The sequence below is a fragment of the Setaria italica genome, chromosome IV (assembly GCF_000263155.2).
Source record: "Setaria italica strain Yugu1 chromosome IV, Setaria_italica_v2.0, whole genome shotgun sequence".
Classification (NCBI taxonomy): Eukaryota; Viridiplantae; Streptophyta; class Magnoliopsida; order Poales; family Poaceae; genus Setaria; species Setaria italica.
In genome coordinates, this window is record NC_028453.1 from 37,569,196 (window position 1) to 37,595,467 (window position 26,272).

Below are 26,272 nucleotides of genomic sequence, written 5' to 3' on the forward strand. Positions count from 1 at the left end.
CGATGTGACAGAAATTTTAGGAGGTGCTAAAGAAACAAACATTATTTATTTCAGAGGAGTAGAATCGTGTGTTCCTAGAGCTACAGAAGCCTTCGTTTGACTGGGCCGGAGTCAAAGACCTGTACAGCCCATTGACCAGAAAAGGAAACCCAGTTAACCCCAGCTCCAGAGACGGACAAGAAAGTTGAGACAGGCAAGCCCAAAGAGAAAGAGGCCTCTCCTCTCAAAGAAGATATCTGGCCCACCTCTCAGCCTCCCCGTTCCCAACGCTGCGTCGTCCCAATTCCCCGCACATCGCCCAACCCCACCCAGCAGCGAGATCGCCGGCCGCCGCCGCTGATGGGCGAGCTGATTCTCTTCCGCTTCCCGCCCGCCGACCCCGCTAGCGCTCGTCTGCAAGCTGTGGTTCCACATTCTCCGGCGAGGGCTTCCGCCGTAGAGCCCCCGTGCTGGGCCTCCTCGAGCACCTCTACGACGAGAAGGCGGACGTCTTCCGCTTCGTCCCTACCGCCTCGTTCCCCCGCCTTTCTACCACCACTGCCGCGTCCTTGTGCGCGGTATGGTATGGTCTGGGATGAGGACGATCTCGTGAATGATGAGCTCGCCGTCTGGGACCCCATGACGGGCGAGGAGCGGATGGTACCTGTTCCTAGACAGGCAGCTGGACCCTTCCTGGTGGTGGTAGTGGACACCGAAGCAAGGGTATGCTCGTCCACATCTACTCGTCGGAGATTGGCGTGTGGAACGAGAACAAACCTGCCATTTGGTTGTGTGGTGTGCATAAGGATATGCTTTATGGATCGTTGGTGTCAGGAGTACTAGTTACTAGTCTCTTTTAGCTCTAAATAGAGTTTGCAATCATAGCATGATACTGATATTGATTCCTTATAAAAGTATGCATATGAAATTTAAAATGCTGCAATTTTACTCCAGTACTAATTTGCTTCAACTTGTTGAAATTCCAAGAATGCTTTGTTTGCAGGTAAAAGTGGTACGGTGAACTGGTTATGCACTTGCTGCTGAAGGAGACTCAGAAAAATCTGCTCCTGAAGCTGACATAGAACAGCCTACTGTACGTCATATTGACTGAACTTGAGAAGAAGGTAAAACAATTAGAGTTGCGTTTTGTTTTGCTTCATGAGCCTTATACTGTATCAGCAATGAAGATGATTTGTCTTGCTTCTGAGGAATAATGCCATCTCTGAATGGTTCTGTGCTCAGCTTGAAGAACTGGAGCAAGCAATGTCGAAAGGAGGAATAACCGAGCTGGCCGGGGTTCCTGGATTTGCCAGCCCTGCAATAGATGAGATCATGAAGATGATTGCATCCAGGGCAGCTGTTGGGTAGAAAGTTGCTGATGGGCAAAGAACTGCATCTTTTACTTCTTCTCAGATGGCCACTTTGAGCAATGTCTCTGGCTCAGTCATGTCTACGGCAGCAACAACCAGAAGTACTGTAACTGACCTCGGGGTTGTAGGCAGAGGTGTCAAACGAGCTAGCAGCCTAGCGTCAAGGTGATAACAGCTGAACCTGCTCAAGAAGCCTGCAGTGGATTCAGCACCTGTGAGAGGAGATAGCAGCAACAGCTCTGAGAGTAGGTTCTTCATACAACACAGAATGGTGATGATTCTGTATCGAAGTACAGTACAAGTTCACTAGCCCTACCCCTCACGCTAACTTGCTGGAATCTGTTAGCTGCCTATGTGGTTCAATTCGGTTTCATTTAATGTGGCCTGATGTCTGCCGTTTTATTAAAGCTATTTAGAAAAAACGTTTTAGAAGGGGCTGCTCGAGACATTGACTCATTCTGAGTTTTGTACCTTGTAAAGGTTAAATTGCTGAGAAGTTCATCACGCATGGCGCGTCGTGCCTATATCATATTATCATGCACGTGTATGTTTGGAGAGATGTGTGCTCTTATGTGTCTTTTATTCGTTTATCTATCTGTTTGTTTCTCTGTATGTATAGTAGCCCATCGCTTGCGGATTCACTGCTTTGCTGTTGACTAAGGCTATTTCCGTATCTCTTTTCTTATCGTGATTCTGAATTGAGAAAACCTGTTATGAACACAATAACTAACCCTACAATACTACTGCCAAGCTTCTCGTGTGTGGACCGGTTAGAGCATTGAACTCCAGGAGTCGTTGAAACTCCTCTTTGAACCCGGGTTTGAAGCATGGCACCTTAGCTCAGGGGGAGGAGTCTCCCCATGTGATCAAGATTTTTTTAAAAAAGAACAACAACAGCAGTACTCGGAAGCCTGGGAGTCTCCAGCAATCAAGGAGGAGACAAAGGGAGATAAGAGTGTTTATTGACTTCAGGACCAAAGAAAGGGGAGATAAAAGTGAAGGAACTTTCATGTCCATTATCATTAAAACTTAAACATGTATTAACAATTCAATAAGTACCTGGTACAGATGAATAGTCAGGGAAAAGGATGCATATATTAATAATTCATGTCTAATTGTCTATCAACTGGGAAGTGTTTAGTGTGATCATACCTTGAATGTCCTGGAGTTGTGACCCCACAAGAAACAGTTCATCCTCAACGTTTTCTTCGCCCTCCATATCTCAGTTCTGCACACATGCCGTGCAAAACAAAACATAATTGAATACAGATGAATATTCAGTTTTAATTTTCAAAAATAAACTAACAATCGAATTTTAAAAGCAACCACGCCTATAGTTGAACAATTAAGTGGTTAAGAGAATAAGTAGTCGATATGGTATGCCCATGTATACTTACCAATTTAGTAGAAAGATAACAGCTTTACAGCCCTACAATATAGGTGTACCAAGGCCTGAGGGTATGGCTGTACCCCATAAAAACCCAAACAAAGTGACCACTAGTATTAAGGATCGCCACACAATTTGAAAAAGGAAAGAAAGAAAGAAAGCAAACATCAATGTAGCATAAGAACCAGCATTCTTCCCATTTGAATCCCAAGCCTCATCCTATGCACGGCACGTGTCCAGACCAGCAGAAGCTCCTAATATGTGAATTTTACAAGTTTTCTTTAATGTTCTGTAGTGCTCACTCTACTATAGATATTACTGTGTAGTTTTTTTCTTATGACCATATGTACTTTGTAATTTTGTATTTGATAGCAAGGAAAATTAAATAGAGGCAATTGAAGAGATGAAACTAGGATGTCAGAAATTACAAAAGGCTAGGAAACAACCCAATCATCATAGTTGTAGATGAAGAGAGGTATACATAGAACACGGAGTACATGTGAGACCAAACGTTGACTAATACGATTATTTCCTCCCGTTGGTTAGAGAAAGCTACATGTTTTTGCCATTGATAAGAACACATATTTTAAAATATACATTAGCATAACTTCCGTGGATCATGTCAATTTTAACCAATAATTGGGCACAAATACATCGAAGACAAAAACAGTTTGAGCTTTCCTTTGTTTCCCAGATTCCTAACCACCAACAAGAAGCTGTAAGCATGTGCCCTCTTGCTACTACTGCCTCTGTGAGCATGTGCCAGAAGGATCGTGATTCCCCCTTTTCTTTTGAGACGCACAATGACCTGACCTCTAGAAGTGCTATCAAGGGTACCATCTGCCAACACTTAAACAGCGATGAAGCATAGTATCAGCACCATCAGCGTTCAGGTATGATTTGGGTGCCAAGGCACAATATTCATGAGGTAGTTTAACAGGTGTGGATAACACCCAACTGATCCAATATGTATCTGACTTGGCATGAATATTAGAAACAGTATCCTACCAAATGAGTGAAATGGACGTGAGTAGTATAGTTGATCTCCGAAGTTCCACCTTCTCTATCTTCTTTCGCAAATCTACTAACATATTTGCATGTTTTCCTTTCCTGAAAAGTTGAGACTGGAAATGACACCATAAGTCTTCTCTTCTACTCACGTATATACAATCAAACCATCAAACGTTAATTTGGGTACGCATTGTCCAACTCAAACTGATTCAGTAGTCTGGACGGGAAAAAAAAAATTCTAATTGCAAAGAGGAACAGGTAGCAAAGAGAAATACCTTAAGGCAGAAGTTTCTAATTGTTAAAAATTCCAGGACTTCCCCACAGCCCCAGTCGAGAACCCAACCACCAACGCCTGCTCGCCGCCACTTGGTCCTGGGCACTGCCCTTTGGACCAGCGTCATGCCTTCCCACGCCCCCAGATCCGGCGCCCCAGCGTCTCCGCCGCCCTACAGGAGCCGAATCTTCACGGACCAGAGCTTCGTGCGACGCTGCCCGCCGCCGCCACCGGCCTTGGGTGCGAGCACGAGGAAGCGTTGCAAGGAAAGGATGAAGCCGGCGGCGTCGCGAGGAAGAAGCCGCCGTCTTGGGCCGGGCTGCTTCGTGGGCCCAAACCCAAAAAAGGCCCAGCTCAACCACAATGCGTCCGTCTAAACGCGGCTTCCGGTTCCGCTTCCGTCCTCTTCCTCGCTCGCCTCGTGCGCTCCGCCCGGCGCATCGTCCCCGCTGAGCTTCCAAAGCCCCCCCCTCTCCCGTGCTCCGTCGCGGCTTCAAATACTCCGCCCCCATTCCCAAAGCACGCTGCTCCCTCTGGCTTCCCGCCTCCTCGCCTGCTCCGCGTCCCGCCGCTCCCTCATGGCCACCGCAGCCGCTGCAGCAGCAGTCTCCTCCCCGGCCGCCCCGGTCGCCGGGGCTGCTGCGGCCACCTCCCGCCGGGGGTTCGTCACGTTCGGCGGAGGCGCCGCCCGCTCCTCGCCCGCGCTGCGGTCCGGCCGCGGACTCTCCGGTAAGGGCCCCTTTCCCTAGTCTGATCTCTGCGTGTTAGTGAGGTGGTAAAGGTTCAGCGTCCTCCTGCTGGGCTAGAGTTCTGAGATCTAGCTCGTCGGTTAGCGTGGTGACGCGTTTCGAAGATTCGTGTGGCGGAACGCTTGCTTGGCGGCCTGTGCTGCCTAGGATCCACGTTTCGAAGGAATGTAGTATCTTTTAAAACGTCTCTAATGGAAACAACTTATTTGCATTCAGTACTAAGCAAACTTCTACCTGCAGGTGTGCGAACACATGTTGCTGCTGTTGAACAAGCAGTTGCAAAAGATGCTACCAAGCTGGAAGCACCAGTTGTTATCATTACAGGTGCCTCCAGAGGGATTGGAAAAGCCACTGCTTTGGCCCTTGGAAAAGCGGGGTGCAAGGTTAGCTGCTTGGCTGTTTAAAAGAGTCATTCTAGATTGGGAGGATGTTTTATAAATACAGAGAGGGTCAACAATTTATTCAACAGTCAGTGGGACTCTTGTGTTAATGCAATTACTTGTACACAATACATATGCGGCTGCATGCTGTTTATTTTATTTTTTACTTTTGTGATAATGCAAGTACTAGTACACAATACATCTGCGGCTGCATGCTGTTTATTTTATATTTTACTTCTGTTCTATAAATGAAAAGTTCTAGCATTTACATTCCTTTAATCTAATGGCAGTTGGCATTGCTAGAAAAATAAACATGTGGCTGTATCTGTATGATTGCACTCACCTCTTGCAAATGTAAATGTCTTCTTTCCCGTGGAATAGCAAGTTAGCACTAACCTTAGGGTCTTGATCTGGCTTGACTTTTAGGTTCTGGTGAACTATGCCCGCTCATCAAAAGAAGCTGAAGATGTCTCCAAAGAGGTGAGCATGTGGATTCACAAATTACTTTGTTGTCTATTATTTGTTTATCTGTCAGTTTATATTAGAGGGCTCGGCTAACACAAAGAATCTTCAATAGTTACTGATTAATTGATTTGGACTTCACTAGAAGTGATCAGATTTATTCCTTGCAGAACATTATTATTGCTATCCCTCTCCTTGATTCTCAGTGTTGCAAAGTTATTTATCTCATTCTGAATTCTTCTTTCATGTTTGGCCTTACAAAGGAGTACATAGAACTATTATCATGTTTTATTCATCTATCTGGAGAAGTGACAGTGTCGTTATTCCTAATTTTCACTGCCATTATAGAGACACTGCAATTGCAAAACAGTTAAACAATCACCTTGAATTATGTTTCATGGTTTCAACCATTGTAATGGCAAATATAGAGATCAGTAGATAGTAACAACAGTGCAAGAACTATACAGAAATAGAATGGTGATTCTTGAATGTGGTTGATTAAAATTCACCACTATCAATTCTGCGATAGTTTTCTGCCTACAAATATGCAGAGACCAACATTTGGCTATACTTTTCATTTTACTTTCTTTGTCCCCTTTCCTACTTGAAGAGTGCTATTATTGCAGATTGAAGCATCTGGTGGTGAGGCTATCACCTTCGGAGGAGATGTTTCAAAAGAAGCTGATGTAGAATCTATGATGAAAGCAGTAAGTGTAGTTTGTTTACAGAAAGAAAATGTTCCTTTTCACTTTTACATCAATCTTTATTTGGACATGGTTATGATTAGTTCTTAAATCAATTAGGCTATGGATAAATGGGGAACAATAGATGTGCTGGTAAACAATGCAGGTATGTTCCCGTGGCACATTGCACTTCTTTCTGCTACCTATTCAGTTGATTTGTTTAGTCAAATAAAACATTTTTTATTAGGGATTACACGAGACACATTATTGATGAGGATGAAGAAATCTCAGTGGCAAGATGTAATTGATCTGAATCTTACAGGTGTCTTCCTGTGCACACAGGTGAGTTTATAATATTCTTTATTTTGAAATTACTTGAATTGTTAGATGCATCTTACAGCAACATATTCTTTGCAGGCTGCTACTAAAGTAATGATGAAGAAGAAAAAGGTTATATTTCTCTGCTCTTCATATTACACTTAATTTACTTGGAGAAGCACAACAAAATGAGTGCCTCCTGCATGATTTTCTTACTTTGTGTTCGTAAAATATTATATAACTGAAAGTGGTGTGAAGCAAAAGGAATATTAAAGCATAACCCACATTCATAATTCATTATTGTTGTGTTGTGCCTCAGTAGTTAGGCAAATACACATGGAAGGTCATGGGCTGATAGTTTGTTATATTACTTGTATATGTTTTGTTCTCTTTGAGGTGGTGTGAAGCAAAAGAACTAATATTAATCCATACCCCACATTGATAATACATTATTATTGTGTTGTGCCTTAGAAGGTAGGCAAATACACACAGAAGGTCATGGACTGATAGTTTGTTACCACTACTTATATTTGTATTTGTCTTGTACTCTTCGAGTCTCTGACTTTCAAGAAGTTGCTGTCAAAAGTTGCCTTGTTTGCTATTTTTTCATGGTTAGTAATGTGTGTATTTTTATTGCAAAATGCAGGGGAGAATTATCAACATAGCATCTGTTGTTGGGCTTACTGGTAATGTTGGCCAAGCTAATTATAGTGCAGCCAAAGCTGGGGTTATTGGCTTCACAAAAACAGTTGCCAGGGAATATGCAAGCAGAAATATCAATGTATGATCTTTATCTTTCACTATTAACTCACCTGTGAGGTTAGGCTAAGCATTCTGAAACTGTTCTGAATATACATGCAGGTGAATGCTATTGCACCAGGGTTCATTGCATCTGATATGACTGCCGAGCTTGGGGAAGAGCTTGAGAAGAAAATTTTGTCAACCATTCCATTAGGTAAGCTGTATGCAGCTTAGCTGTTCCTGTGTACAACACCTTTGTAATAGCGTCTTAAGCTGCACCATTGGACAAGTAGCATTGTTAACTTGCTTTGTTTTATGGTTCTTTAGTGATTCTCCAAACGAAAGTTACTAGCTGGTATTCATTAGTGATGCACCATTTAATGTTTGTAAGAGGAAGATCATTCTGGTATTTATTACTATAGATAGCAGCGTGGGACAGCTAGAGTTAAAACGGCCTTTGATATTTAGATAGACTGCAAGAGCAGAGTACTAATTTGTAGAGGCTAGAAAGGAAAACAGTAAACTAAAAGCTGTATTTACTCCATCTTTTATAAAACCCAAGCATATTCTTTTACAGTTGCTCATTGATGCAGAGTGGCACGGGCTGGATTTTATAGAACCATAACCCATTATAGTTTTAGTAGAATATGAAAACACATCATATTGAGATATTTCATATTGCTTGGTTCTTGTTTTTCCTTTGCATTCAAACGACAGCTGTCACCACTAACTATACATGTTGTCATACAACTTCCAGGGAGATACGGCCAACCTGAGGAAGTTGCGGGTTTAGTCGAGTTTTTGGCCCTTAATCCTGCAGCTAGCTACATCACCGGACAGGTGCATGACACTGTGACTACATTTGCCCTCAAACTTTCAGAGTTCTATTTCGTAGCATTTCAACTAACCCATGTTACACGCAGGTGCTTACCATTGACGGAGGGATGGTAATGTAAGGTTTGAGTGAGCTTGGTAGACTTGGACTTCTCCTGCATGAGGCGATTTTTGGACTACAAATGTTAGGGTTGTCTCTTGTTTTGTAATGCTCACCAGGAATAAATCAGGCGTGGTGAAGTTGAAATATGTATGTTTTTGTTCATGATATGTGCCAATTTGTCCAGGCTATTTGAATTTGATGTACCTCGGCAACTCGACGTTCGCCAGCTCTTATCCATGTCCAGTGGCACCTGGAAGCCATCTCCGGTGGAGCTCTAGCTGTTTGCTAATCAGATTTTGTGCATAGCCATTTTATATATTTGGATAAGTGTCTTAGATCTGGATCTCGGAAATCAAATGATTGTGGTTGTTTTGTGCCAATTTGGCAACTACGCAATAAACTTTAGTCGTGTAAAGAATTTATGTCAAAACCTTGTGTAAGTAATTAATAAAAAGGATAATCAATAGTTGGAAATGGATTGCAGGCAGACATCATATGAATAAGACTCCTCAGTTCAATAGTTCGACGTTGCATGGAGAGCAGGTATTACTTTGACCTCCCCTACCTCGCACACATTGCCCCGTGTGTGATACAAGTTTTGCATCCATTTGAACTAAGTTTTGCATCCATTTGAACTGCGTATGCTGCGTCTAGGCTTGAGGAAAACTCGGGCTGCCGATATGCATCCATTTGAACTGCGTATGCTGCGTCTAGGCTTGAGGAAAACTCGGGCTGGATCGGCAAAAAGCTTGGTTCCTTTCAGGCTCAAAAATCTCTGCCAAGCAACTAACTCCACCGGGCTAACAAAATCAGGCCCAATTTGGACCGGGCTTGGACTGAGCCTTCCATCCTTTTTAAAATGTAATTCATTTAATTATTTACGCTGAGCTTGGGCCCACGCACCGGGAAAATCAGCGCTATGCCCGGCCCTAAATGAGCATCGGGCCGGGCGGGCCTATTTTGCTAAGCTATATTTGCATCAACCGTTTATGTTGCGCCGTCCAAAAATACGGTGCATCTGGACCGTTGCTTCTGCATCCAAGGGAGGCACCCGGGGGGCCAGGGTGAACCCGTCTTCATCCCCTTCCTCCCGTCTGTCTGTTTTCGAATGCCTCCGGTCCGACCGAAATCCTAGCTTGAAGGTGGAGGGAAGAAGACGGCGGAGACGGCGGCGGAGGAGGAGGATGGGCGCACCAGCGACATCCCGACGGTGGCGGCGGTCGGATCCACCGGCTGGAGGTGGAGAACTTCAAGTCGTACAAGGGTACGCAGACGATTGGGCCCTTCTTCGATTTCACAGCCATCATCGGCCCCAACTGCACCGGCAAGTCGAACCTGATGGATGCCATCAGCTTCATGCTCGGCGTGCGCTCAGCGCACCTCCGCGGCGCGCAGCTCAAGGACCTCATCTACGCCCTCGATGACCGCGACAAGGAGGCCAAGGGTCGCAGGGCTTCCGTCCGCCTCGTCTACCGCCAGGACGTCTACCGCCAACCCAACCAGGAGGAGCTCCACTTCACCCGCACCATCACCGGCGCCGGCGGCAGTGAGTACCGCATCGACGGCCGCCTTGTCTCCTGGGACGACTACAACGCCAAGCTCAGATCCCTCGGCATCCTCTCGTAAAGGCCCGCAACTTCCTTGTCTTCCAGGTCTCTCCATTTATTCCCTTCGTCATTGTATCTCCCTGATAATTTGCGGTTTTTAACCTAGGGTTTATTTGTGGCCACTGACGATGGGCACTGCAGGGTGATGTGGAATCCATCGCCTCCAAGAACCCCAAGGAGCTCACCGTGCTTCTGGAGCAGATCTCAGGCTCCGATGAGCTTAGGAGGGAGTACGACGAGCTCGAGGAGCAGAAAGCCAGGGCCGAAGAGAACTCTGCGCTTGCATATCAAGATAAAAGGACCATTGTCATGGAGCGGAAGCAGAAGAAGGCGCAAAAAGAAGAGGCAGAGAAGCATCTACGCCTCCACCAGGACCTGGTTTGTTAGTCTTTGCGCGAGCTTTGCCTGCAGTTTATATAATTAATTATGCTCACTCCTTGATTCCTTCCCCCAGAAACTGTTGAAGGCAGAGCATTCCCTGTGGCAACTCTATACCATCGAAAAAGACAGAAAATGGAGGCTGAGCTTGCAGAGGCAGAGAGTCCCTTCAGCAAGTGCAGGAAGAGAATCAGGCTGCTGAAAATGAACTAACTGCAAAAAAGGAGCAAAGTGGTTTTCTGAAGAAAATGACATTGTGCGAGAAGAATATAACCAAGAAAAAGCTTGAACTCGACAAGAAGGTAAGTCTTTTCTATTCACTCTTTTGCTCCACCAAAACTTTCATTGTGGACATGTATAATATCATGGATTTGCATGGTTCAACGATAGCCTAACCAGCTTGCTTGGGACTTTGGCGTTGTTGTTGTTGGTGGTGGTGGTGAATGGGTTCCGTGAAAATGGCTAAAGGTCACGGGAGCCCGAAAACAGCGATACTGGCCACCAGGGTCGAAAACGTGAGGATGGGCCGAAGATGTGAAAATGGCCTTCGGACGAGTTTTCGACCATGAAAACGTGTGCTATAGATCACGGGAGTCCGAAAACATCGACACCGGCCACCGGGGTCGAAAGCGTAGGGATAGTCCGAAGACGTGAAAATGGCCTCCGGACGTGTTTTCGACGATGAAAACGTGTGCTATAATTCACGGGAGCCAGAAAACGGCCACACCGATCACCGGGGTCGAAAACATGGGGGACGAATTGAAGACGTGAAAATGGCCTCCAAACCTATTTTCGGCTAAGAAAACGTATGTTATAGGTCATAGGAGCCCGAAGAAAGCGATACCGGCAACCAGGGTCGAAAACGTGGGGGATGAACCGAAGATGTTGATATGAACCCGCTAGGGTTGATTCCCGATCTTTCGATGAGAGGCATGGGATAACTCGATTGGTCGATGGAGACGACGTTCACAACCCGACTACAGCCTTCCAAGCTGCGCCTTAACAACCGATACACCACCTCCAATGGCTGCCGCGATCTTGTGGAGCGCGTCACCCGACCACTAGGGCACTCGTCCTGCAAGCAATCGAAGAACAAGTAGAACAAGCAACTCAATTGCAAATATGGAGATGAAAGCTAATCTGAACTCAATTGTAATTATCAGTTGGTAATCAGAGCAAGGTTTATCGGTGAGAGACTTCCAATCCTTCTCTATTTTACTTTCCCATAGTCCAAAAAAGGCCAAAAAAATAGTAGATTAGTTTACCCACAATCCTATAAATCCTTTGAGCCTTTGCTAGCACTGTTTAGTTAGGGCTTGTTGAGTTTTTGGTTGCATCGGTTGTGTCGAGTTGCTGGTCTTAGTTTTAGTCCTTTAGAGTTTCGAGTTCTTGTCACGTTCTAGTCACAGACGTGTGCTACCATATAAAACCTTCTGTTGGCTGAATCTGAATACATATTTGTGTTCAAGGCTGAGTAGGACTCTGAGTTTGTTTAAGACCGAATTCCACGTGGTGCTGAGTTTCGAGTTGGAATCGGTTTGGAGTCTAAATTGACAGTTGCCTTGTTGCTGTCTTGAGTCCGAATCTGATTTCTATCCTTTCGGAATACCCCTATCCTTTCGGAAAAAGTTTGTGTGGTGTGTGACTTTTGTGAAGTCCTCTTGTTCATATAATCAGATTTGAGGACCCCTGAAAAAAAAAGAAGAAAAAAAGGAAAGAAAGACAAAATAAATAGGAAGAAAAGGGGCTGTTCGTTGTGCTTCTCTATTGTTTTCCGGTGGTGTGTTGTGACTTCCTTTGTGTCCAGGCTCGCGTCTCTAGCACGATCTAGGCTAGGATCAGCACCGTACCACCGTTGAGCGATTATTCAACTTGCTTTTGTGACTAACATGGTGCTAGTATATTTCCTTGCTTTAGCCCACCTACAGCTCCACATATTCGACTACAGCTTGACATATTTTTTTTTGCTGCGGCACCGATACACTTCTCTCCATGGTTGCAGACTTGTTGGTTGCCGTCACCTCCTGTTTGGCTTGGTAAGAACTTGTAAGGGTTTGTTTTAAACAAGTTGAGTTAGAGAGAATTACAACCGACACATCATAGTAGTTGACAGGAGGATACATATTATTTTTGTGTTTCTTATTTTCTACTAATTATGGTAGGTTATACAGAGATTGTTGAGCCGTTGAAACTAGACCCTCATATTCAGGATGTCATTCAACACTTGCCGTTATATGATGGTAAGTTTGATCCAAAGCTTATATTGATTGGGAGTTAAAAGTAGATAAATGAATTTGATGAGCATGATCTATCTCAGAAACAAAAGATTTATATTGCCTCTAATATTTTGACTGAATTTGCCTTGCTACACTGGAAACACATTTGTAGGCGTAAGAAAGTTCTAGAATCTTGGGAAGACTTCAAATGTCTTTTTAGAGATGTATTCATTCCTGAATATTATGCTAATTATTTGCTTGCAAAATTAGACAACTTGAGACAAGGTAGTAGGACTGTGAAAGAATACTTCCATGATTTTAAAATTTGTATCATGTATGGTGGATTAGATGAATGCATGGAAAATGTTATGAGCAAGTTCATGAGAGGGCTCAATTCTGAAATTCAAACTTTGTTAATTAGCAAATCATGCACACATATTGCTCAATTGTATTATCTTGCTCTCAATGCTAAAAAGGAGATTCTATTATCTGTGAGTACTTGCAATAATGATGTGACCCATAATAACCAAAATTTATCCACTCGGCATGCCAATGAAGAGCAACAAAAATTGGAACCCATTGCTGATTTTCCTTTGTCACAAAATGATTTACTTGCTATTCCTTGCGATAAAGTGAACTTGTGTGCTGTTGATTCTTTAAATCCTATGCCAAAAGTAGTGAATAAATGTGATACTTTTTGTTTGGAACAATACAAATCTGTTCAAGATAAGCCTTTTTATCCTATTACTTGTGCACAAGACGAACTGAATTTGCTGTCTATATTGAATTTGATATTCTGTGTAATCTAAATTGTCTACAAGAGAAACTTAAATTTGATTCTGGTTTGCCAAGTTTTAATCATTGTTCACTTCATCCAATTGGCAAATACGACAGCAAATGCGAATATTTGGTGCATAAAGTTTATATTTGCTCTAATCTGAAATATCGTTTTCGGCAACAATACCATGATCAAATAGAAGGCTGCACTGACACTAATAATGTCTTGCAAAGTTTTTCTAATTTTTTCCATATGCAATAGGGTAAGGCCAAAGAAGGGGAGCATTACTGGTTGTGGCCATGCAGCATGGTCGTCGCTCCGTGCTCCAACATCAAAGCAACTACCTTAGAATGCCATTGGAGCGAGTCGAGGACGACTTGCAGCCAAGAAGGGGAGAATGATCAGGACATAACCTGCTCGGATACAACCACATTAGTAACTTTTGATTCAGGTGAAACAATTCTTTACCATGATTGTATTTGATACATTTGATGAATTGATGTTGCACCATGATGTGTGTTCGTTGTCAATTTCAGAAATACATACGTGGATCAAAAATAGTGTTAAACACACAAGGAAGGCATAGAGGACCAAAGAAGTAGATTGGGGGCCAAGTCCAAGTATTCCCAACGTCCTCCACTAGGCCATCACGTCACTTTTGGCCCAAGGAAAGAAAGAGATCCAATCCAACACGTTTTGGTGCTGGATTCGGACTGCAGCTCTGGCCTAACTTGCAACGGCCGCCACGACCTCATCCGGACTCCGTTGTAGACATTCAATTACTTCTTGGAATCCTTATGAAGTCTATTTTAATATGGATCTGGACTCATGTCTATATCTATTCTGAGGCGGCGGCATTCACCAAAATACTACCAAGAGGTTTTCTGTCCAGAGGTGTTGCGTCACCTTATTTTAGCCCAATGGGCCGTGTATCAAGTTGGGTCCATTAGGGACATGTCCTAGGGTTGGAGCACGACCCCAACACCCCAATGGTCGTCCTCCTAGGTATTAATAAGGATTAGAGCCACCACAAACAGATTGGGTTTTGTTTTGATGTAAGTTTAGCCATTGCTACTTCCTTATAGACGCGTGTGTCGACTAGACTATCTGTTCTACTCGATTCAGAATCCCAACTTTGTGATTTCAGATTGGTTTTCATCTCCATATTTCCAATTGAGTTGCTTGTTCTACTTGTTCTTGCTTGTTCTTCGATTGCTTGCAGGATGAGTGCCCTAGTGGCCGGGTGACGCGCTCCACAAGATTGCGGAAGCCATTGGAGGTGATGTATCGGTTGCTAGGGCACAGCTTGGAAGGCTGTAGTCGGGCTGTGAACGTCGTCTCCATCCACCAATCGAGTTATCCACACCTCTAATTGAAAGATCGAGAATCAACCCTAGCGGGTTCATATCAGATGTGAAAATGGCCTTCTGACGAGTTTTCGACCATGAAAATATGTGCTATAAGTCACGGGAGCCCGAAAACGATCACAACAGCCATTGGGGTCGAAAACGTGAGGATGGTCCGAAGCCGTGAAAATGGCCTCCGGACAAGTTTTCGGCCGAGAAAACGTGTGCTATAGGTCACGGGAGCCTGAAAAGAGCGATACTGGCCACCGGGGTCGAAAGCGTGTGGGATGGACCGAACACGTGAAAATGGTCCCTTGACGTGTTTTCGGCCATGGAAACGTGTGCTATAGGTCACGGGAACCCGAAAACAGCCACACCGGCTACCGAGGTCGAAAACGAGGGGGATGGACCGATGACGTGAAAATGGCCTCCAGACCCGTTTTCGTCCGAGAAAACGTGTGCTATAAGTCACGGGAACCCGAAAAAGGCCACACCGGCCATTGGGGTAAAAACATGGGTATGGTCCGAAGACGTGAAAATAGCCTTCGGACACGTTTTCGGCCATGAAAACGTGTGCTATAGGTCACGGGAGCCCGAAAACAGTCACACCGGCCACCGGGATCGAAAACGTCGGGATGGACTGAAGATGTGAAAAATGGCTTCCGGACCCGTTTTCGGCCAAGAAAACATGTGCTATAGGTCATGGGAGCCCGAAAACGGCCACGCCGGCCACCGGGATTGAAAATGTGGGGGATGGTCCGAAGCAATGAAAATGGCCTCCGAACACATTTTTAGCCATGAAAACATCTGTTATAGGTCACGGGAGCCCGAAAACGTCCACATCGGCCACCGGGGTCGAAAATGTAGTGATGGTCCGAAGATGTGAAAATGGCCTTCGGACCCGTTTTCGGCCATGAAAACGTATGCTATAAGTCACGGGACTCTGAAAACAGCGGTATCGGCCACTAGGGTCGAAAACGTGGGAGATGGTCCGAAAATGTGAAAATGGCCACCGGATCCATTTTCAGCCATGAAAACGTGTGCTATAGGTCACGGGAGCCCGAAAATGGTCACACCGGCCACTGGGGTCGAAAACGTGGGGATGGTCCGAAACCATGAAAATGGCCTCCTGACTCGTTTTCGGCCAATAAAACGCGTGCTATAGGTCACGGGAACTCGAAAACGGCCACACCGGCCGTAGGGGATGATCCGACGATGTGAAAATAGCCTCCGGATCCGTTTTTGGCCATGAAAACGTCACGGGAGCACGAAAACGGCCACACCGGCCATCAGGGTCGAAAACATGGGGATGGTCCAAAGTCGTGAAAATGGCTTTCGAACCTGTTTTCGGCCAAGAAAACGTGTGCTATAGGTCACGGGAGCCTAAAAACGTCCACATCGGCCACGAGGTCGAAAATGTGGGGATGGTCCGAAGACGTGAAAATGGCCTTCGGACCAGTTTTCGGCCATGAAAACGTGTGCTATAGGTCACGGGACTCCGAAAACAACGATACCGGCCACCAGGGTCGAAAATGTGGGGGATGGTCCGAAAATGTGAAAATGGCCACCGGACCCGTTTTCTGCCATAAAAACGTGTGTTATAGGTCATTGGAGCCCGAAAATGGTCACACCGGCCACTGGGGTCGAAAACGTGGGGATGGTCTGAAGCCGTGAAAATGGCCTCCTGATCTGTTTTCGGCCTAGAAAACGTGTGCTATAGGTCACGGGAACTCAAAAACGGCCACACCGACCGCGGGTCTAAAAAACGTGGGGGATGATCCGAAGACGTGAAAATGGCCTCCGGATCCGTTTTCGGCCATGAAAATGTGTGCTACAGGTCATGGAAGCTCGAAAACGACCACACCGGCCGCCCGGGTTGAAAACGTGGGGATGGTCCGAATACGTGAAAATGGCTTCCGACGCGTTTTCGATGATGAAAATGTGTGCATAGGAGCCCGAAAATGGCCACACCGACCACCGGGGTCGAAAACGTGGGGCATTGTACAAAGTCGTGAAAATGACCTCCGGACCCGTTTATGGCCATGAAAATGTGTGTTATAGGTCACGGGAGCCCGAAAACAGCCACACCGGCCATCGGGGTCGAAAACGTGGGGATGGTCCCAAGTCGTGAAAATGGCCTCTAGACCAATTTTTGGCCAAGAAAATTTGTGCTATAGGTCACGGGAGCTCGAAAACGGTCACACCGGCCACCAGGGTTGAAAACGTGAGGGATGGACCGAAGACGTGAAAATGGCCTCCGGACCTGTTTTCGGCCAAGAAAATGTGTGTTATAGGTCATGGGATCCTGAAAACGGTCACACCGGCCACTGGGGTCGAAAACGTGGGGGATGGTCTGAAGATGTTAAAATGGCCTCCCGACCCGTTTTCAGCCATGAAAACGTGTGCTATAGGACACGGGAGCCCAAGAACGTCCACATTGGCCACCGGGGTCGAAAATGTGGGGATGTTCTGAAGACGTGAAAATGGCCTCCAGACCCGTTTTCGGCCACAAAAACGTGTGCTATAAGTCATGGATCCCGAAAACGGTCACACCAGCCACCGGGATCGAAAATGTGGGGATGGTCCGAAGACGTGAAAATGGCCTCCAGACCCGTTTTCGGCAATGAAAACATGTGCTATAGGTCACGGGAGCCCGAAAACAACAATACCTACCACCAGGGTCGAAAACATGGGGGATGGATCGAAGACGTGAAAATGGCTTTCTGACAAGTTTTCGACCAACAAAACATGTGGGATGGACCGATGATGTGAAAATGGCTTCCAGACCCGTTTTTGTCCAAGAAAACGTGTGTTATAAGTCATGGGCGCCCAAAAACATCCACACCAGCCACCGGGGTCGAAAACGTGGGGGATGGACCGAAAACGTGAAAATGGCCTCTGAACCTATTTTTGGCCAAGAAAATGTGTGCTATAGGTAATGGGATCTTGAAAACGGTCCCACCGGCCACCAGGGTCGAAAATGTGGGGGATGGTCCGAAGATGTGAAAATGGCCTCCAGACCCATCTTCAGCAATGAAAATGTGTGCTATAGGACACGGGAACCTGAAAACGATCACATCAACCACCGGCGTCGAAAATGTGGGGGATGGACCCAAGATGTGAAAATGGCCTCCGGACCTATTTTCACCAAGAAAACGTGTGCTATAGGTCACGGGATCCCGAAAACAGCCACACCGGCCACCAGGGTCGAAAACGTGGGGATGGACCGAAGACGTGAAAATAGCCTTGGACACGTTTTCGGCCAAGAAAACGTGTGCTATATGTCACGGGAGCCTGAAAACATCCACATCCGCCACCGGGGTTGAAAACATGGGGGATGGACCGAAGAAGTGAAAATGGCTTCCAGACCCATTTTCGGCCATAAAAACATGCGCTAAAGGTCACGGGAGCACGAAAACAGCGATACCGGCCACTAAGGTTGAAAACGTGGGAATGGGTCAGAGATGTGAAAATGGCCTCCGGACGAGTTTTTGAACATGAAAACGTGGGTTGTAGGTCACTGGAGTCCAAAAACATCGACACCGTCCACTGGGGTCGAAAGCGTGGGGATGGTCCGAAGACGTGAAAATGGCCTCCGGATGCGTTTTTGACTATGAAAACGTGTGCTATAGGTCACGGGAGCCGAAAACAGCGATACCGGCCACCGGGTTCAGAAATGTGTGGAATGGATAAAGGACGTGAAAATGGCCCCCTGACGTGTTTTAGGCCATGGAAACGTGTGTTATAGGTCACGTGAACCCGAAAACGGACACACCGGCTACCGAGGTCGAAAACGTGGGGGATGGACCTATGACGTGAAAATGGCCTCCAGACCCGTTTTCGTCCAAGATAACTGTAACGACCTTGGTTAATCAGCCAAGTTAATCTTAACCCGAGTCCCTAATTCCCGCTGACTCAGCTTTCCTGAGCTTGAGCACCTAAGGTCCGGTTCTCAGCCCCAACCCCTGAAGACCCAACCAAAAAAATGACGGTTCTTCTCTAAGTCCCAAAGACAGTGTTCCTTCCCAAATCTTGGAGATGAAAGAGAACCAGCGACTGACTGGTGGACCACAACCAGCTCCCCTGTTCTCTCGAGACAGACGCGCTGGAGCAGCAGGAGCCCGTTTCAGAGCTCCCCCGCCGCGTGGCTCCACCTCTCTGACGCTCGCCGCCTCGCCCAGTCGTCGGTCGCGGCAGGATGGATCAGCGCCCTCCTCTCCAATCGCAGCGGAAGCCCCCTACAACCCTTTTTGCCTCGCCTCGTCTCGCTCCCACCCTCGCCGGACGCGCCAAGGTGCCCCGTCGCCGCCGTGGCAGAGTTTTTGCCGCTGCTGCGTCACACCGCCTCGCGACTCGCACCCCTCATCACGCTCGGATCCCCGGCTGCAAGCCCCGATGCTGTCCGGTTTTTCCGCCTCTCCACAGTCGCGCCGCCCACGAGCTCGCTCCACGACGATTCCGCTCTCGCCAACCCCAGCTCCGGCAGAGACAACTCCTTTTCCCGCCTCACCAGCAATGTGCCCCGACAAGCCGCTATTTTGCGCTCGCTCGTGCCGCTGCTCGCCCTGTCACCTCGCCTGCTGCAACCTCGCTGGCAGCACCTTCCTTCCTATCACACGCCAGTCAAATCCGCCGCCCACAATCCGCAACTTGCCGCGACCAGACCACGCTCGCCTTCGCCAAATCTAAATCCCGGCAAAACCGCGCCTGCACCGGCCTTGTCTCCAGTGCCCAATGACCGAAGACCCTGTCTTCGAAGCTCTATTCCGCCGCCCATCGCCGCTCAATCGCCGCCAGGGCAGCGCACTCACCCCTTTATCTTACCGTTCTTCGTACTGCTTAAACTCTCTCTCTCTGCCGCGCAGCTATAAAAAGGAGTACTAGAGTCCCACCGGAGTTTCCTTCGCCATCGCTGTTTCGCCGCCCCTACTCTGCGCGCACTTGAGCACTGCCGCTGAGATCTTGAGAAGTTCCCCTCTCCGCTCAAACCCACTCTTTCCCCAACCAACTAGCCGTCTGTTCCTCCGCGCTGTGCCAGAGCTTTCTTGTTGGCCACAAGAAGCACCGCCGCCGCCGGAGCACCATTGAACACCGCCGCCGCCCAAGCCTTAGCGCTTTAGTCTTTCCGCCCAAGTCTGTTCCTTCCCGACCCCAAAGCTTCACCAGTAGACCTGAAGGTAAGCTGCCGACCCCTTTCCAGTTCGCCCGACCCCTTTTTCCATCTTGCCCGACTCTGCCAGTTTCGCCGACCCTTATCCACCTCGCCCGTGGGCTCGGCTGTATCTCTTTCCTTGATCCGAGGGTATCTGTGTAAAATATCGGGGACTTCTCTGTGTTAAGTCTGAGGACCCCGGCACAGTTATTCCTTAAGTTTAAGGGTCAGATCACAAGTTTATCTCCATCCGACCCTTTTATCCTGTTCTCCCCCACCTTTCCTATAGCTTTGCTACAAGTGTCTGAGCTTAAACTTGCAAGTGTTGTTGAAATAACCGTCTAAGTACTAACTCCTGCATTGCATTCGTGTAGAGTTACATCTCGCTGACGGCATCTACGAGCTACATCCGGCGCCTGAAGACGGAGCTGTAGCAGAGCCGCCAATCACAGAAGTCGAAGCCGAACCCGCTGAGGACCAGTTCACCTCCGCCCCGCTTGAAAGCAAGCCCCGGAGCATGGACCCATCTTTCCAAACTTGCACATGCCTTCCTTCTTATGAATGTGCATTTACGTATAGAAGTTGTTTGAAACCATAGATGCATGACTTAGTTCCTTTGATCTGAACTTTAGTCTGTTGGGTCGAGTAGTTGCAATACTTAATAAGACTCGGTAAAAGTCGAGTGATCTCCTGTCATTCGTGAGTTATAGGAGTTGGTTGTTTTTCTTCGATTTACAACTATAAGGACGATGGACGGGGTAGGGTTTTGGTTAACTCTTTTGGTGGTCGGCTGATCGCCCCATCTGTTTATTGAATCTGTTAAGGACCGACAGTGGTGGTGTTCGTGATCAAGTGTTTGAAAGTACTAATCTCATACCTATTATGGGATGGGGAAGCCTAGTACCTGATTGAACCTAGACGTGAGCGGTTCGATCCACTGTCTCTGGAACGAAGTTCCCCTGTGGCCGCACGTGGTGGCAAGTGTGGTCACAGAATGGCAGAGGCCGGGTCTGTGGAACCTTGCACCAAGGGAAGTGGGCTCGACACGGGTTAGGGAATTGATGGGGATGGCCGACACAGGAAGCGACCCTCGGGGGTGCGCGGATGTCATGAGGTTAGGTTCACCATGCATGGTTAAAGAACTCGAATCGATTCGTCTGCCTCTCACAGTTTGAGACTGCTTGATCGCTATGCTACACTGAGTAAAGAAGGAGTCTGATGATGACATGGTCTTGATGATGAGCTTATATACATAAATATGGATCTATGCTTGCTTAGTATAAGTTGCCAATGTAGACTGGTTAATGAACTTAGAATCTGAGCTAAAACATTGAAAGTAAGGACCTAACATAGTTGCTTTTGGCAAACAAAACCCCTCAGCCAAAGAGCCTTGCATGTCTAGAAGAGGTGGAGTAGCCTTTCCCACCGGTCGGTTAAGTCTTGTTGAGCTTAGAAGCTCAGCCTTATTTGTGGCAACTCTTTTCAGGTGAAGTTGAACTTCAGAGCTTGCTGCTGGCACTTGGCCGCCCCAGCTCCCTCCTGGGTGGACGGTCGAGTGGGATCCTTCCTCGGACGGCGGGGAATGGGATCACTGATGTCCTGTCTGGCCTCACCAGGGATATCCGACCCCGACGATTAGCTCCCGCTATGGTTTTGCCTTCTGTTGTCTTCTTTCAAACCTTGTAAAACTCTGATTTCAACCAGTGTGTAATGAATTGTTAATCCAATGGTGGATCTGTTGTATTCTCTGGAACCACTCACCTTCATGTGAGCTATACTAACTCGGTCCTGTTAAGTGGTTAAATCGGATGAAATCCGACGGCTCATCGAGTTAACTTAATTAAGGCATGAGGATCGCGTGTTAAGCGACTTATCCGTGCTTTAGTTGAGTTAATCCGAGGTGTTCCGCCACAATAACATGTGCTATAAGTTATGGGAGCCCGAAAACAGCCACACCGGCCACCAGGTCGAAAATGTGGGGGATGGACCGAAATGTGAAAATGGCATCCGAACCTGTTTTCGGCCAAGAAAACGTGTGCTATAGGTCACGGTATCTCGAAAACGGTCACACCGGCCACCGAGGTCGAAAATGTGGGGGATGGTCCGAAGACGTGAAAATGGCCTCCAGACCCGTTTTCGGCCATAAAAACGTGTGCTATATGACACAGGAGCCCAAAAACAGTCGCATCATCCACCGGGGTTGAAAATGTGGGGGATGAACCCAAGATGTGAAAATGGCCTCCGAATCTGTTTTCAGCCAAGAAAACGTGTGCTATAGGTCACGGGAGTCCGAAAACGGCCACACCGACCACTGGGGTTGAAAGCGTGAGGATGGACCGAAGACGTGAAAATGACCTTGGACACGTTTTCGGCCAAGAAAGCGTGTGCTATAGGTCACGGGAGCCTGAAAACGTCCACATTGGCCATCGGGTCAAAAATGTGGGGGTTGGACCGCATAAGTGAAAATGGCCTCCAGACCCGTTTTTGGCCATAAAAACATGCGCTAAAGGTCACGGGAGCACGAAATCAGCGATACCGGCCACTAAGGTTGAAAACGTGTGCTATAGGTCACGGGAGCCCAAAAACGACCGCACTGGCCACTGGGGTCGAAAACGTGGGGATGGACCGAAGACGTGAAAATGGCCTTGGACACGTTTTCGGCCAAGAAAACGTGTGCTATAGGTCACGGGTGCCCGAAAATGTCGACATCGGCCACCGGGGTCGAAAACGTGGGGGATGGACCGAAGAAGTGAAAATGGCTTCCTAACCCGTTTTCGGCCATAAAAACGTGTGCTAAAGGTCACGGGAGCACGAAAACAGCGATACCGGCCACCAAGGTTGAAAACGTGGGGATGGGCTGAAGATGTGAAAATAGCCTCCGGACGAGTTTTCGACCATGAAAACGTGGGCTATAGGTCACTGAAGTCCAAAAACATCGACACCGTCCACCGGGGTCGAAAGCGTGGGGATGGTCCGAAGATGTGAAAATGGCCTCCGGACGCATTTTCGTCGATGAAAACGTGTCCTATAGGTCACGGGAGCTCGAAAACAGCGATACCAGCCACCAGGGTCGAAAATGTGGGGGATGGACCGAAGACATGAAAATGGCCGTCAGACGAGTTTTCGACCATGAAAACGTGTGCTATGGGTCACGGGAGCCCGAAAACGCTCACAGCGGCCACCGGGGTCGAAAACGTCAGGATGGACTGAAGGCATGAAAATGGCTTTGGACCCATTTTCGGCCATGAAAACGTGTGTTATAGGTCATGGGAGCACGAAAACGTCCACACCGGTCACGGGTTGTAAACGTTGGGGATGGTTCGAAGCCGTGAAAATAGCCTCCAAACACGTTTTCGGCTAAGAAAACATGTGCTATAGGTCATGGGAGCCCAAAAACATCAATAGCGGCCACCAGGGTCGAATACGTGGGTGATGGACCGAAGATGTGAAAATGGCCTTCGGACGAGTTTTCGACCATGAAAACGTGTGCGGTCATGGGAGCCCGAAAACGATCACAGCGACCACCGGGGTCGAAAACATGGGATGGTCCGAAGCCGTGAAAATGGCCTCCGGACCCGTTTTCTGCTAAGAAAACGTGTGCTATAGATCACGGGAGCAAAAAAAAAACGATACCGGTCACCGTGGTCGAAAACGTGTGGATGGATCGAGGACGTGAAAATGGCCCCCTGACGTGTTTTCGACCATAGAATTATGTGCTATAGGTCATGGGAACCCGAAAACAGCCACACCGGCTACCAAGGTCGAAAACGTAGGGGATGGACCGATGACGTGAAAATGGCCTCCAAACCCGTTTTCGTCTAAGAAAACGTGTGCTATAAGTCACGAGAGCCTGAAAATGACCACACCTAGAGTTTAGGTTTTAAAGTTTAGGGTTAACCGTTTAGAGTGGCAACACGTCACGCAACACTCAATCGTGCCTTTGCCACGCCAGGCAACCAAAGAAAGGATGGCATTAGAGGCTGAGATTGGCAGGTGCCAAGAGGTAGCTACATCGCAAATCCTTTAATTTCCCATTTGTTCACCCAGCAATAATTCCCGTGCTGGCATCAGAGGAGGACGGAGTACATGCAAATTTGCAGATACATCTCGGTATGAGCAAGAAGAGGAGAAATCTCACAAAACGAAGAACCAACCAATCCTAATCAAATCAATTCGGGCCCCAGCAGACGAGGTGGTACGCCTTGTGCAGCTTCTCCTCCTCCGACCGCCTAGACCTGCCGGCGGCGGCCAAAGCCGGAGCCGCGGCGCTGCTGCCGCCGCCCGCGGTCTGGGACGACGACGACGACGACGACAGAGACACCGGCACGGCGCGGCCGGTGGCCTTGGCGGCGGCCGCGCGGTTGCAGAGGGATCGGATCGCGTAGTCCCACCGGCACAGCCCCGCCTGGTCCTTGAGCGCCTCCACCGCGCTCATGCTCGCCGCCACCACGAACGACGACGCCTTCTTGCTCAACGACGGCGCGCTCATCCTCGCTCCTGTCCGAGCTAAAGGCCTTAAGTTTCTTGATCGAGTGGACTAGCTATAGAGTAGCTTGCGGGTTGCTTGCTTCTGGATCTTGGTCTGGTTGTGTTGACGCTTTGCGCTGCGGCGATGAGCCGATGACGAGGTGGGAGGGGAGGTGGGTTATATATACGGAAGCCGGCGGGTAGCTGTTGCAGTTGGCGGCAGCGAGGAAGGAGGAGGACGCGGCGGGAGGGGAAAACAGGGGGCTCTCCGGCTCTGGTCGCTGGTTTCGGCAGAGTGGCCGGCTAAACTCCACCCGGGTTCCCAAAAACCAGGTGTTGGGGCGCGACGGCGCTGAAAAAGAGTGAGATGAGGTGCATGTGGTCTGCATACGCACGGAACGTTCGCATACATTGATTTCTTTTATGAACTGGTTTAAATATTTTTTAGCCGAGTTTCACCAGGTTTTTTTTTCGAGCAATGGATTTCACCTTCTTTTTTGCAGAGTTTTACATGAAAATAAAATTCTTCCCTTTGCTCTCACTGAAAAAGAGTGAGGTGCATCAGTGCATGTGATCTACATGCGCCCGGAACGTTCTCTTACATGATTGTGCGTTACTGAACTGATTTAAAATATTTTATTAATCGAGTTTCACCAGATTTTTCTTACGACCAATGGGTTTCACCTGATTTGTTTGCAAAACATTATACAAAGGCTCTACTCTAAGTAGTGTCATCCTTCTAATTAATATCATACAATGATGAAATAAAATCGTAGAGAACATCGCTTTCCCTACGAAGCTATGATTGCTGGGGTTTGACCGGGACTTTAGCTACTATTTTCGGTTCAAGATATGCTAGTGCTATTCAATAGATTCTATTTTGTTCAAAACATGTCTTCAGTACTTGCACACACCTTTTTGACCCTTGTGTTTGGATCCTAGAGCTAAAGTTTAGTCCATGTCACATCGAATATTCGGATGCTAATTAGGAGGACTAAATATGAGTTAATTATAAAACTAATTACACAGATGGAGGCTAAACGGCGAGACGAATCTATTAAGCCTAATTAGTCCATCATTAGCAAGTGGTTACCATCTGTGTAATGGGTTTTGTAAATAGTCTATGTTTAATACTCCTAATTAGTATCTAAACATTCGATATGACAGGGACTAAAGTTTATCTCGGGGATCAAACACCCCCTTATAGCCTTTCCAACTATCTAGCTCTAAACTAGTAGAAGCTAATTTTTTATTTACTGAACAGTGCAAAAACAAGAGACTAGCTAGGAGTGAAGAGATAACCTTGTTCATTTTCTAATCACATTCCTCTCGCTGCACAACATCCAAGACTAGCTGCTGCACCGCTCTCTCCTTTAAATTTATCAGCTTGAAGTAGCTCATACCAGTAAAGATGCTCTTAGCTATACCCCTCCTAGTATTCATCATCAACTGTTTAAAAAATATCTCGCAGTTACGGATATTGCTGATGAGAGAGCTGACATGAAGTTAAAGTTCTGTTTGGATACGGAGTGCTAAACTTTAGCACCCTACTTTTAGCATTCTTTTAGCATTTGGGTATCCAAACAGGTGTGCTAAAAGTAGGGTGCTAAAGTTTAGCACATCCTTTTTCATTAGTACACTCAAGGGGGTGCTAAAGAGTGCTAATAGTGCTAAAAGTGGTCCCCCTCTCCACTTTTTCCCCACCATCGCCCCATCTCTCTCCTCTGCTGTAATTTAAGAAGAGTATATGATGGGCAATATTATCATTTCTCATAAAAAATGCTAAATTTTAATAGAGTGCTAAACTTTAGCACGTTGCTATCAAATAGGCCCTAAGTTGTCCACCGCAATAGGCTCAACGATAACCCGAAGGTAGTCTTTGAGTTATTTTCCTCTGCTTGTTTATTCTGGGCTGGACTACTTCGGCGAGCAGCGCAGTTGCGTTTGGAGTTTTGGACTTTGCAAGTTGCAAATCAGAGTTTCACGAACCTGTTTTGCTGAACATAGATGCTGCTCAAGTCTCACACACAGTAACTA

At 47.1% G+C, this 26,272-nt stretch overlaps 2 protein-coding genes, 2 long non-coding RNA genes and 1 pseudogene across 5 annotated transcripts; 3 read left to right on the forward strand and 2 right to left on the reverse strand.

Annotated features, from left to right (window-relative positions):
* Positions 1-2,408, forward strand: LOC111257023. The gene is made up of 3 exons (XR_002677427.1): positions 1-702; positions 983-1,103; positions 1,222-2,408. It is a non-coding gene; the product is annotated as an uncharacterized LOC111257023 (long non-coding RNA).
* LOC105914313 lies at positions 993-4,291 on the reverse strand. Of its 2 annotated transcripts, none has more exons than XR_001163914.3 (4): positions 4,023-4,291; positions 3,745-3,860; positions 2,502-2,577; positions 993-1,543 (listed from the first exon to the last, which is right to left on the reverse strand). It is a non-coding gene; the product is annotated as an uncharacterized LOC105914313 (long non-coding RNA). The 2 variants fall into 2 exon arrangements; XR_001163913.3 differs by having other exon boundaries at positions 993-1,561.
* A 152-nt stretch (positions 4,292-4,443) lies between these two features.
* LOC101756226 (3-oxoacyl-[acyl-carrier-protein] reductase 4) lies at positions 4,444-8,765 on the forward strand. Its single transcript, XM_004966214.4, has 11 exons — positions 4,444-4,750; positions 5,011-5,153; positions 5,577-5,630; positions 6,239-6,319; positions 6,416-6,461; positions 6,543-6,637; positions 6,713-6,745; positions 7,260-7,394; positions 7,475-7,568; positions 8,112-8,194; positions 8,278-8,765. Exons 1-11 carry the CDS (start codon positions 4,600-4,602, stop codon positions 8,308-8,310), a joined length of 948 nt encoding a protein of 315 aa, XP_004966271.1. The 5' UTR covers positions 4,444-4,599; the 3' UTR covers positions 8,311-8,765.
* A 58-nt stretch (positions 8,766-8,823) lies between these two features.
* On the forward strand, positions 8,824-13,559 carry LOC105914256 (annotated as a pseudogene).
* A 10,213-nt stretch (positions 13,560-23,772) lies between these two features.
* LOC101755825 lies at positions 23,773-24,563 on the reverse strand. The gene has a single exon (XM_004966213.3). The coding sequence runs from the start codon at positions 24,255-24,257 to the stop codon at positions 23,937-23,939; it is 321 nt and encodes a 106-aa protein (XP_004966270.1). The 5' UTR covers positions 24,258-24,563; the 3' UTR covers positions 23,773-23,936.
* Between the last annotated feature and the right edge of the window lie 1,709 nt (positions 24,564-26,272).

Excerpts from the sequence above, each read along its gene's own strand:
- LOC101756226 (XM_004966214.4), top strand. The coding sequence starts at position 4,600 with ATGGCCACCGCAGCCGCTGCAGCAGCAGTCTCCTCCCCGGCCGCCCCG. Across the intron at positions 5,154-5,576 it reads TTGGAAAAGCGGGGTGCAAG|GTTCTGGTGAACTATGCCCG; the intron begins GTTAGCTGCTTG and ends CTTGACTTTTAG. Across the intron at positions 6,638-6,712 it reads GTGTCTTCCTGTGCACACAG|GCTGCTACTAAAGTAATGAT; the intron begins GTGAGTTTATAA and ends TATTCTTTGCAG.
- LOC101755825 (XM_004966213.3), bottom strand. The coding sequence starts at position 24,257 with ATGAGCGCGCCGTCGTTGAGCAAGAAGGCGTCGTCGTTCGTGGTGGCG.